We start from the raw sequence: 11,206 nt of genomic DNA, 5'->3' as shown, positions 1-11,206 counted from the left end.
GCAACCCCTTGAGCGGGCAGAACGGGGCAGGGAGCCCCAGGAACAGGCTCCCGCCTGCAAAGTTCACAAGCAGCAAAGCAGGAGGGTGGTGGGAGGCTGCGGCAGGCGGACAGGGCTGGGTGGGAGCACCCTCCCCGCTCCGCTCCTGGCTCACTGGCTGACCTTGAGGCAGGCAATTCCCCCTCCCTCCTCTTGTCTCCCTCCCCGGCTCGCTCCAGCTCTGCGGTGCACTCATACAAGGCAGCCCCTACCATGGCGAAGGATGTGGCTGCACTTATTACAAGGTAGGGCGCTTTTATGTTATAAATTAAAAGGTCCAGACAAAATGAACACCAGCTGAGTCCTCAGGAATCACAATGACTCAAACACAAGCTTTTTATAAGAAAATAAATTAAATGACTTGGCTGTTTTACTCATCAGGCTGTTCTACCTTTAACAGTATCCTAGCAAACACTTGTGTCTTCATTTAATTTTCTTCAGCCTAATACCCACCATAAAAGAAATACAGCAGAAAGCCCGTCTGATAACTTTAGCGAATTTCCATTTGACCCTCCCCCTGGGTTTTGGGTTGAGTGTTGAGTGAATGAGCTTTAAAAGCATCTTTTCATTTAGTCTTCCACAGCAGAAAATCACTGAGCCAAGAATCATACCTCACTTTGTCAGTAGAAAAACAAGATGTGGGCTTAGTGGAATTGAGTTGCGTTGGAGCACGGTATGGAAAATCTTGCATATAAAGCCAAACAAGGTTTCACTGCCAGTGTTGTAAGGGAGAGAGATGCAAAATTTTTGTGGCTAGTATTTCTCGCCTGTGCCTTGGGATCTCAGGCTCTTTGGAAATGAAAGATACTCATTTTAGGCAATGCTTTACTTCAAGCATTTTGTTAACCCTTTGTCATACTGCAAGGAAAAAGCAGACGCTTGTATTCGTTGAAGGAAAAACGAGTTAAAATACTTAAGATACAGTGCTTTAGGCGGTGGGCTGTTGATCTGCACAACTCGCCGCAGCGAGACGTTTCAGAGTCAGGACAGAAATTTCAGAGCCAGGGCAAGGAGGAGGAAAAGAAATGGAGGTGACCAACAGCGAAGCATCTTTCAGGGACAGAAAGCTGCTCAGCAGATGGGCTCAGAAAGGCCTGAGGTCCACGCATGGCACCAGGGAGACATGCGAGGGAGGCAGAGCTTCACTTCACAAACTGCGCAGCCTTCCAGGATGCTGTCAAAAGCGAGTGATAAACCAAAACACTTTTTTTATGTTTTTTTTTTCACGGGTTGTTCTGTTCCAGCTTCGGGGCTGCTCTGGGCTGGGGGAGCGGGACCCGGGCAGGGGGAGCGGGCATCCCGGGCAGGGGGAGCGGGCATCCCGGGCAGGGAGAGTGGGACCCAGGCAGGGAGAGCGGGCATCCCGGGCAGGGGGAACGGGCATCCCGGGCAGGGGGAGAGGGCATCCCGGGCAGGGGGAGCGGGCATCCCGGGCAGGGGAAGTGGGCATCCCGGGCAGGGAGAGCGGGACCCGGGCAGGGGGAGCGGGCATCCCGGGCAGGGACAGCCGGCATCCCGGGCAGGGAGAGCGGGCATCCCGGGCAGCCGCTCCGCTCCTCCCGCACGGGCAGGGCTCGATCCGGTCGGGAGGTGGCAGCAGCACTTTGCTCTTTGCTCGGACGGGCCACGCCGGACCCCAGGGGCTGCCCGAGGCACTGCCCCCCCCCCCAGCACCCCGGGGGGGATTAGCCCCGCTCCTGGGAGCTGCTGGCCCGCAGCCTTCTCTAAATTCAGCCTCCTGCCCTGCGCGTACAGTCACCCACGCTCACCCACGCTCACTCCCAGCAGACGAACCAGCCCCGGGGTCTCCAGCCTGAAGTCCCACCAGGGAAACACCCGGAGCACAGTTCCCACATCGCCCTGGGGAGCCGGGGATGGAGAAGGGAGCGCAGGGGCAAGGGAGAGTGATCAGCTGGGTCCTCAGGTGTGTCCCCACCGCCTGGAGCCCCAAATTTTGTTTGTACCAGGGACTGAGCCTGAAACCCAGGTCCTCTGAGCTGGCTGTGCACCCATCTGCCTGTGCTCCCATCTGGTCCCATTTTCACCCACACATGGGCGAGGTGGCAGAGGCACCCTGGGGCACGCCTGAGGATGGGTGTCTGTACGGCTTGGTGATGCCATGGGGAGACCCATGGAAATGTCGCTTGGAAAATGTGATGCAGAAGGCCAAGGTGCCCTTTGCGGCCCCAGCGTGGGGGGAAGGCGGCCCCACGGGGGCATGGCGGGACCCCGACCCCAGCCCCGGGGCCAGCTGGGGTGAAAAGGCTACTTGAGAGAGGTCAGGAGGAGAAAACTAACCTGCTTTTCTTTGGCAATTATGAAGTGACAAATTACCAGTGAAAGAGCTCATCTGTCTGTATTTATTTGTAGAGCCCCTCCTCACTGCAAAACTAAGGCATGGAGAGGACCGGGATCACAGCCTTCCTCCTAAGGATTTCAAAACAGTCTGCCGACACCTCACTCCATCTCTGTCAGCACTGGGGATGCACAGAAATTAAATGGCCAGCCTGGTGCCACCAAGCAAGATGCATTTCCAAGAGTGAGCACCCCGAGCATGCTCTGCACCCCTCGACACAGCATCTTCCACTCTGTATCCCCTCAAGCACCCGGAGGACCCGGAATGGCGTTTTGCAGGGGAAGCTGAAGTCCCCTCCCAATCCCACGCCTCCAAGAGCTCAAGGCTTAAAGAAATCTCCTATTAGGAGGCTCCTGATAAACCAGAGAGCTTTGGATCCCTTTGTGTGGGCCATCCCTGAACTCCATGTCTCCATGCTGCTCACAGGGCAAGGGTGAATCCTGCGCACACCCAGCCCCGAGACACAACAAAAGCCCCAAGCCATTGCATGTGTGAGATGTTTAATTGCATTACAACCATCTTCTGTTATCAAGGAATCAGGAGGGGAGTCAAAACAGGCACTTTGATCCCCGCAGAAGCTGGAGAAACAGCAACGAGTTGGCCAAGGTGCAAACCTCCTCCTCCCTCCCCAGCAGCAGAGGAGGGGGAGCAGAGCCCTTCCCCAGAGCCAGGTTTGGGGGCCTGGGAAAGCCCCCCGCCTTCCTGGGGGAGCAGCAGCAAACACAGCAGCAATCGCCCACAAGAAAAAAAAATAATAAAAAGCAGTGGCCAGCTTGGCTTTGCTTTTCTTTCTGTTGTTAGCGATTTTAAATATAGAAGCAAACCCGATTTTCAAAGCAAAGTGTGGTTTTCGAGCCAGTGGGCAGCAGTAACCTGGCCGGCCCGTGGTACGAGGGTGGGCATCCCGGTGAGTGCTGCCCCACGGATCCCGGCTCACTCCACCCTGGGAGATGGGGGAAAAAAAACCCTCAGGAAGGGAGGTAAATATTTACTCTCTAAACACAAACTGCTGCCTGAAGGTTAACAAGACACACAACCACTCCTCTGCAACAGGAGCCATCAGACGTGTGAGTGTGGCTGGCTGGGTGCTCCCCAGTCCCTGGGGTCTCCCAAAGCGGGGCAGGGGGGGTGGGAGCGGGCAGCGACCCCGCACTGGGGAGCAGCAGGTTGCTGCTGAGGCGGATAATCCCCCGCGCCCCTTCCCCTGCCCTCTGCAAGCCACCTCCCAGGGCTTCCCAAATGAAAAAATATTGCGGCCAAGTTAGAAACACACGGATCGTCACTAACCAAATTGAAACTCTTATTTTCCTTCTCTATTTGACTGGCTCTGCAGCCGTCGGGGGAGGATTTATCTCTGCTGTAAACGCAAGAGCAAGTTCAATCTTGTTTGTACCTGGCAACAAATCCAGGTTAAGCTAAGGCCAGCGCTAACGGCTCCTGTTCACGCACTCGCTGCATCGGGGCTGCCAGCACCTCCCTTGCAGCAATGCTCCTGCTCCGCAGACACTGATGTGATTCCAGGAGGGATGGGGGCTGGAAAAGGGCCCGCTGTCCCCACGCATCCGCCGGAGCTTGTCAATACACCCTTGTCACCAGGCTGGGGGTGCTGCCCAGCTTCCGTGGCCCTGTGCTCTCAGGATGTGCCCCTAAGTCAGAGGCACCCCCCCCGAAGCCGAGCCCCCCAGGTAGAGCTGGGAGGGCTTTGCCGGGTGCCGCGATGGCACGGGGACCATCCCTGCCCGCAGCCCTGCCAGTGTCACCCCCACTGCCACCCACGCAGGGAAAGGCCACCACCCGCAGGCACCCGGCCGGCACGTCCCTCCGGCGGTCTGGCCATGCTGGGCATCCTGGTGGCCACAACGGCCACTTGTCCCGCGTTTGCTGCAAGGCAAGGAGAGGGAGACGCCGCGGGGGGAGTGATGGTGTCCCTAGTAGGGTGCAGCTGGAGATGTCAAAGGGATCTGAAATTCATTCAAGGGAAATTCCTGAGGGAAAGGGAAAAAAAAAAAAAAAATCTCTTTTGCTGAGTCTTGGGGTTCCCCCTACGGTTCTGCCGTTGCTCCTTACTTACAACCTGGCTGGATTTACTCTGACTTGGCCTCGCAGTGAGCAGGAGGGATGGTCCCCTGGGAACGGGGACCCTCCAGGGCGATGGGGACCCCCCCAATGGGGACAGCCCCCCCATAGGGGGACCTGGAGGAATAACTCAAGACACACCGCTGAAGAACAAAAGAGGACTTGGACTGGGTTATATTTTAAAATGCTCATATATTTTCTTTTTTTTTTCTCCTTTTTTCTTTTTCTTTTTTTCTTTTTCTTTTTTTTTCACAATTCTAATACAATTGTTCATCAAAATACTGGCGTTTCCAGCAGCAATTCTTTTTTTTTTTTCTTTTTTTTACTTTTTTTTAAGTGAATAATAATATACGGTAGTGATTTCACAGTAAAACAGACCTGCGGGAACGCCGGATATACGTGACAAAAGACACCCCCAGACCAGCCTGCCCCCCCCCCGCCCCCTCCCCCCCCCCGAAAAAGATTTTGGAAGTGGGGGAAAAATAAAAAGTTCATTCAAAAAAATTATTTCAAAAGAGATTTCATATAAAGCCTTTAAAACACAGTCAAAAGTTTCTCCCTCTTCTCCAGATCCCTGTCCCTGTGGCTGAACACTTACAGAGAGAAAAAGAGAGAGAGAGAGAAAATAGAGAGAGTTTATAACAATCTCTGTAGAAGAAACAAAACAATCCAGAAAGAAAATATCCAAGAATACGTAAGGGATAAAATTACATTTGTACAAAAATAGATTTTAACTTTATTGATGCTTTAGATATTTTTCCTTTTCTTTTTTTTTTTGTCATTCTAAATTTTAATGTATTTTATTTTTTATCTATGCATCCCATAGCCAAGGCATCCATCACTAAGTATTGGGAATTGCTAAAGCTATTTTTACTCAAAACCACCTGCTGCTCAAAACAAAAAAAACAAACAAAAAAAAAACCAAAACAAAAAGGCATCTTAAAATAGATGCAGTTCCTTTGTCTCGAGGAATAAAGATCCAGATTTGGCATCTGCCAATTCGGAAAGGGCTTCAGATACAATGTACTCGCTTACATGAAGCAAAAAAAAAAAAAAAAATAAAAGAGGCAAGAAAAAAAATAGGAAAAAAGAATCGACTTAAAACAAAAAACCCACAAAAAGTCTGTAATTGCTACGGTTATAGTATATGTATATGTGAGTGAGGATATTTATACAGTGTATATATCTACAGTACATACATGTATACACACGCACATATGTATCAACTTAAACCAGATCATGCACGCTCGTCACTGATGGGGACAGCATCAGCTCTTGAGCCACGGTCCCGCCATCTTCAACCCTTTTTCTGAGCAGGAGCTGAGCCCAGCCAGGGAGGCAAGGGCTCTCCTCCCCGGGGAGCTGCCGGGCAGGGCGGGGGGCACGCCAGGTCCAAAGTGCAGAGAAGCTGCCGGTGAGCTCGGGGCATTGGTGTGGGCTTCCTACACCCATGGGTGCTGGGGAGATGAAGGTCCTTTGCCCGTAACTCCATTCCTTGGGTCCCACCCGGCAGCGGTGCTCAGCCCTTCGGTGCGGATGGACGCTCAGGAAGCTTCAGCATCCTCACGGGGTGACCCGCGGGGGTGCTGGATTCGGCTCGGTTTGCGTTAGGGCTTGGTTGAAACGTGCACGTGGAAGGCGGCAGCGAGGAACATCCAGGGCGGCAGGTGGGTGGCTGAAAAGCTGATGTTTGTGCTATCTTTAGAAAATTAAAGATTGTCCCACCAACAAAAAGGAATTTAAAAAAAAATAATTAAAAAATAGATCACCCTAATCAAACCAGATTTTTGCAAGAGTACTAAGATCTGGTTAAATGAAAGTTCTACCTCTCTAGTGAATAATGTGCCTTTTTTTTTCTTTTACCCATTTATCACCTCTTCAAACAAGCATGTAGTATATTTATAATTATTATGATGAGGACCAAAAAAAAAAAAAAAAAGCCAAAAGTGAAAAAGAATACAAATGAAAGACTCAAACTCATGCAAAAGCACGTTGCTTTAAGGCTGCTGTGGCAGATGTTACCGGACGCACAAAAGCTTTTCCTTCTGATGGGGAGGGCTGGGCTGCTGATGTTGGAGGGGGAGGCGCCGGGGTGGGCTGGGGTCCAGGCTCTGGGGGTGGATCACATGCGTTCAGGACCCACTGGCAACCCGAAATGCCCGGTGTGGCTGCTGGGGGCAATCAGAAGAGCTTCACTGAAAGCAACAGTCATGCTGAGTTACAGCAATGCGGGGGCTCCCTTGACACCTGCCGAAAACAGAAAGCCCAGGACAATGCTCAGCCTTTCCCCAAAACCCTCCTCAGCCAGGGCCAGGAACTGAGGCTGTGCGCTGCTCCAGCAGGGAAACTGAGGCACAGAGACGCATGTCCTGACCAAGAGCCCCTGGCCCGCCGAGCCTTCCCCTTTGCACCACGCGACTTGCTGAGGACACCCCCTTGCTCGTGGCATTTTATTTTTATTGGGTTAAATGCTAACTGGGATGGGATGGGATGGGATGGGATGGGATGGGATGGCATGGCATGGCATGGCATGGCATGGCATCGGACGGGATGGGAGCTCCTGCTCTGCAGCCCGGCGGCACGCAGGGCTGCAGCTGGCCAGACGGCCACCTTGCAAGCCACCACAGCTCAGCACCCAGCACCAAACAGCCCCTTCCAAGCCACCAATGAGGAAAAAAGTGGTTCCACCCAACAAAGAACAGCGGGTTTATTCTAGTGCAATGTCCACCAACTCTTTCACAAAGCACCCTCGTCCTCTCCGGCAAGCGAGCTCCAGGCTCCTTTCCACCGGCGAGAGCCGGGCTGGGGGCTGCCGGCTGCCCGGGGGCTGGTTTGGCTCCGGGCTGAGCTCCGTGCCGGCTGGCTGGGAGCTAACACCTCCCTGCAAGCCCCTGCGGGGCTGCGCCAGCCTTCCGCTGGCAAGGAACAGCCTGCTCGTGTTTACTGGCACCCTTTACATATTTCATTTCTCTTGCCTAGTTTTCTTGGCAAATTCTTGCAGGGTGAAGCTGTTTAATAATATTTTCGGCGGCATGCAGGCTGCTGGAGAAACACAGCCAAAACACTTTCCCTGCCTCTGTGGATTTGCCACTTCAGGCCAGCCTAAGGGAAAGTTATGACCTGAAATCCTGAGTATTTATTTAGCAATGAGATGGCCTGGTTAACTGCAGGGGATGGAGCCGGGGACTCGAGCTGCCAGGCGGGATGACGACAGGCAGGTGACAACTGTGTCCCCCCCAAAAACAGAGGTGGGAGCTGGTGGGCACTGCTCCATCCCCCTCCAGGCACAAAGGAGATGTTTAACGAGCCAGCTACAACCCACGGGGAACAAGAAGAGAAATACCTTTGGGACCTAATACTTTGCTGTTTCAAAGCACAGAAGACACGAAAGCGGTGGGGAAGCCCTTGGCCCCAGGCCAACCACAGGCACCTCGTTCTTGGCTCCGAGCACCCGCCTCACGGTGTGTTCAGGACAGTCCGTCCTGCCAAGGGGGGAAAAAACCCTCCCCAACATCCCTCACTGCTTGCTCTGCCTTTTTTTTTTTTTTCCTCTAACTCATTTTTTTGGTGGGGCTCTGGAGACACCTGATGAGGGTGAAATGGGGAGGTGAAGGGGGAAACGCTCCCTGGCTGACCTCCTCTCCCCACATGCTCCCTGGGGAATTCCGTCCTCTGGGGTGTGAGCACGTTCCTGGGACCGTGTCCCTAATCCCCAAAAACCTGTCCGTGTTCCTGCTGTCACACCAAAACTCAAGGAAAAGGACCGTGCAAAAGCCAAGGCTCTTTTGGTGCTCTCAGCATCCTGGACGGGCCGGGGATGGGCACGCTGCCCATGCGGGCAGGGGTTGCTGCCGTGTCCCCCACCCAGCCGGGACTTCTCAGCCCCCGCATCCCTGCCCGATGGGGGAGATTCAGGGGAGGGGGAGCCCTGTTCTTGCTTCACCACTAATTAACAGCCACAATTACCAGCCTGGCCAAGCACTCCCACTAATTGTTGCCTTGCAGTGTTTTGCACGGCAGCTGCTGAATCAACAGGAGCAGCCTCCTGGGCCAGCCGAAACCCCCGTGCGAGGCGAGGGCTTGTGCGAGGCGAGGGCTTGGGCACCGCTGGCCCAGGGAAAACGCTTGCTGGTACCTGGGGCTGCTGCGTACCCGCACTGCGGGCACAGAGGGGGTGTTTTGTCGAGCCCACCCCATCAGCTAGAAATGCTCCTCCAACCTCACTAAACCAGGTCAGGACCAAAAAAACAAGAAGGAGCCATTGCTGACACACCAGCTCCTGCTGCTCCAACGCAACAACCCTTGAAATAAAGTGTGGGTCTGGCAGGACAGGCTGGACCGAGCCTTGTGAGTGGGGCCGTGCTGGGATGCTGGGCGCAGCGCTGAGGGCAGGGGTCCCAGCAAGACCCTGCGAGCTGGGAAGGGCGATGTTGAGTCCCTGGCAGCCTTAAAGCAAGTGCTCCAGCCGGCTCGTGTCCGCACGGGCAGCTCCACACCAAGCGCAGAGGCATCTTTAGGAAGAGCAGCGATGCCCGGCTGCCCTCTGGGACGGCAAAAGGGGATTTTTCAGGTGCTGCCGCCCATGGGACCCTCCGCGCAGAGGGTGAGAGAGTGCCCCGGCTCCCTGTGCCACCAGTCGCCTCGTTATTTGGGGGGGATTCAGCTCAATCCCAAATCCTCTGCTTTTAATTGAAAGGAGAAGGCTCTGTGCAGCCACGGGTGACTCATTCACGGGGCACGGGCCGGGCCGCCTCTCCAGCCCGCCTCTCCCTCCGCGAAGTAACTACCGAGACTACTAATAATAGTTAGAAACCAAAAATAGAAATTTTTTTTTTTTTTTTCCTTTCTTCTCTTTTTCAAAAACTCCATCCTCTGAAAATAGCCAGCTGCAATCCGGCGAGTTCAACCACTCCCCTCGGCTTGTCCAAACCCCACTGCCCCAAGGGCTGGGACCATCCCCGTCCCCGCTCCTGCCCCGGGGGAAGCACCGCCGGCCGCGGCACGCACACGGGGTAATGCCAAGCCCGGCCGGCGGCTCACCCCGAAACTCATGGCACGGCGGGGGCCGGGTTGCGAGCCAGGGCAGTGGGTGGCAAGCTCTCTCCGCTCCCACTTCTCTTATATCTAGCGCAGGGAACCAGCGAGCAGGTCTTGAGATGCAGCAGTGACAGCAAACGTACAAGGGTGAAGGCGACGAGGAGGCGAGGACGGCAGGGGGTCGCCCCGGATCAGACGGTGCCTCCAGCGCTGGGGAGAGGAGGGAGGGACAGGCTGGGGCGGCGGCGGAGGAAAGCAGAGGAAGGGGCCCTGCGAGACCCCGGCCGGGCGAGGGACTGACCCAGCAGCAGTTCTCTAAGTCATTTGATGGGGCGCTTCCAGCATTTCCATCAAGAAGGTGTCGATTGGTGTGTCGCCTATTAGCTTGAAGAAGAAGAGGTGCTCCAGGCATTTCAGGCCGATGGACCGGAGGGCTGGGAGACGGAGCAAGAGCTTTGCGAACCTGAGGGCAGGAGACATAACATGGTCAGACATCCCACTGGCAGCCCCGCTTCTGCCCCGACCCCCAAAGCTTCTGTGGCCGCTCCTGCTCACAAGGGCTGGGAGTCAGACACAACCTCTTTTGCTACCAAAGTCGTGGGGCTACACCCAGAGCTGTGCAGAGAAATCATTAATTATGTCCCTAGCCTTGAAGATCAGGCAGCCACGGTGGATATTCACAACAAACACGTGCCAATAGCTGAGCTCGAGGAGTAAAATAAAAAATGAAAGGCCATCCCCTGGACTGGGGTGCACCACTGGCTTCATGCATCTGTATCACGCACGTCCGTTACCGTTCAGTGGGCACTCTGAGGTGCTCATGGGGTCCCTGCACCGCAGGCACGGGGAGAAGGCACCACGGGGCCAGCCTTGTCGCAGGCAGTGGTGCAAGCAGCTTCAGCAGCTCGATCTTTGGTCAGGGCAAAGGGCAAGCAGCCGGGGAGGGGATGGAGGAGATGCTGAGTGGGGTTAGCTGGCACTTGGCTTGGCGATGCCCCTTTCCTGCAGGCACTGGGCACCTCCCAGGCAGCTCCGCCAGCCATCACTCTGGGCTGGAGGCACCTTGGGGGTGAAGCCAATGGAAGGAGACAAGGGCTTTGACACAAAAGCTGGAAGGAGCGCTGCAAATTCGCCGGGACACGGGGTGCTCCCCTTCTCCCTGCCCAGCGCAGGGCTCCAAGGAGCCCCAGCTGAACAAAAACCCTTTCTCCCCAGCCTGCCCTGCCCGGCGGAGAGGCTTGTCAGGTTGCACCCGAGATGCCGGCAAGAGCTGACAGGCAGGAGGGCTGCGCAGCCGGGCAGGGGAGAGCCAGGGGGGCTGGGGAGAGCCGACTGCTGCGGGAGCCGGCTGGGGCAAAGGAGACGAGCCCGAGGGCCGGCCAGCCGTGCCGGGGAAAGGCTGCTGTGTGTTGGGCTCTGAGGGCGGCAGGAGGCTGCGGAGCCAGGAGAAAGCCAACGGCTCCTGCAAGGGTGCTCTGGAGCACCCCGCGGTGCCACCCGGGGTGTCCCCACCCTGCCTGCCCGCATCCCAGGGGTGCAGGCAGCAACCCCAGACGCTGTGGGATGTTGCCTCCCCGCTCTCAAAACGGGGAGAAGGCCCTTTAATGGTTCGGAGTGCGATTATTTGTCTTTATTGCTGCACAATCAGGGCTTGAACATAAGCAAAGGCCACAACAAGCCCAGGGAGAAGTAGACTCT

At 55.4% G+C, this 11,206-nt stretch overlaps 1 protein-coding gene across 1 annotated transcript in view; it reads right to left on the bottom strand.

Moving 5' to 3' along the window:
- Positions 1-9,349: 9,349 nt before the first annotated feature.
- Positions 9,350-11,206, bottom strand: part of RXRA (retinoid X receptor alpha) — a 115,152-nt gene continuing 113,295 nt past the window's right edge. Inside the window, exon 10 of the mRNA XM_050907826.1 lies at positions 9,350-9,971. Coding sequence (XP_050763783.1) covers positions 9,824-9,971 — 148 coding nt within the window. The 3' untranslated portion in view covers positions 9,350-9,823. The remainder of the gene's footprint in view (positions 9,972-11,206) is intronic.

Source organism: Gymnogyps californianus, chromosome 18, assembly GCF_018139145.2.
Source record: "Gymnogyps californianus isolate 813 chromosome 18, ASM1813914v2, whole genome shotgun sequence".
Taxonomy (NCBI): Eukaryota; Metazoa; Chordata; class Aves; order Accipitriformes; family Cathartidae; genus Gymnogyps; species Gymnogyps californianus.
The sequence above is the reverse complement of the archived record's forward strand: the minus strand, read 5'-3'. Positions and strand labels throughout refer to the sequence as shown.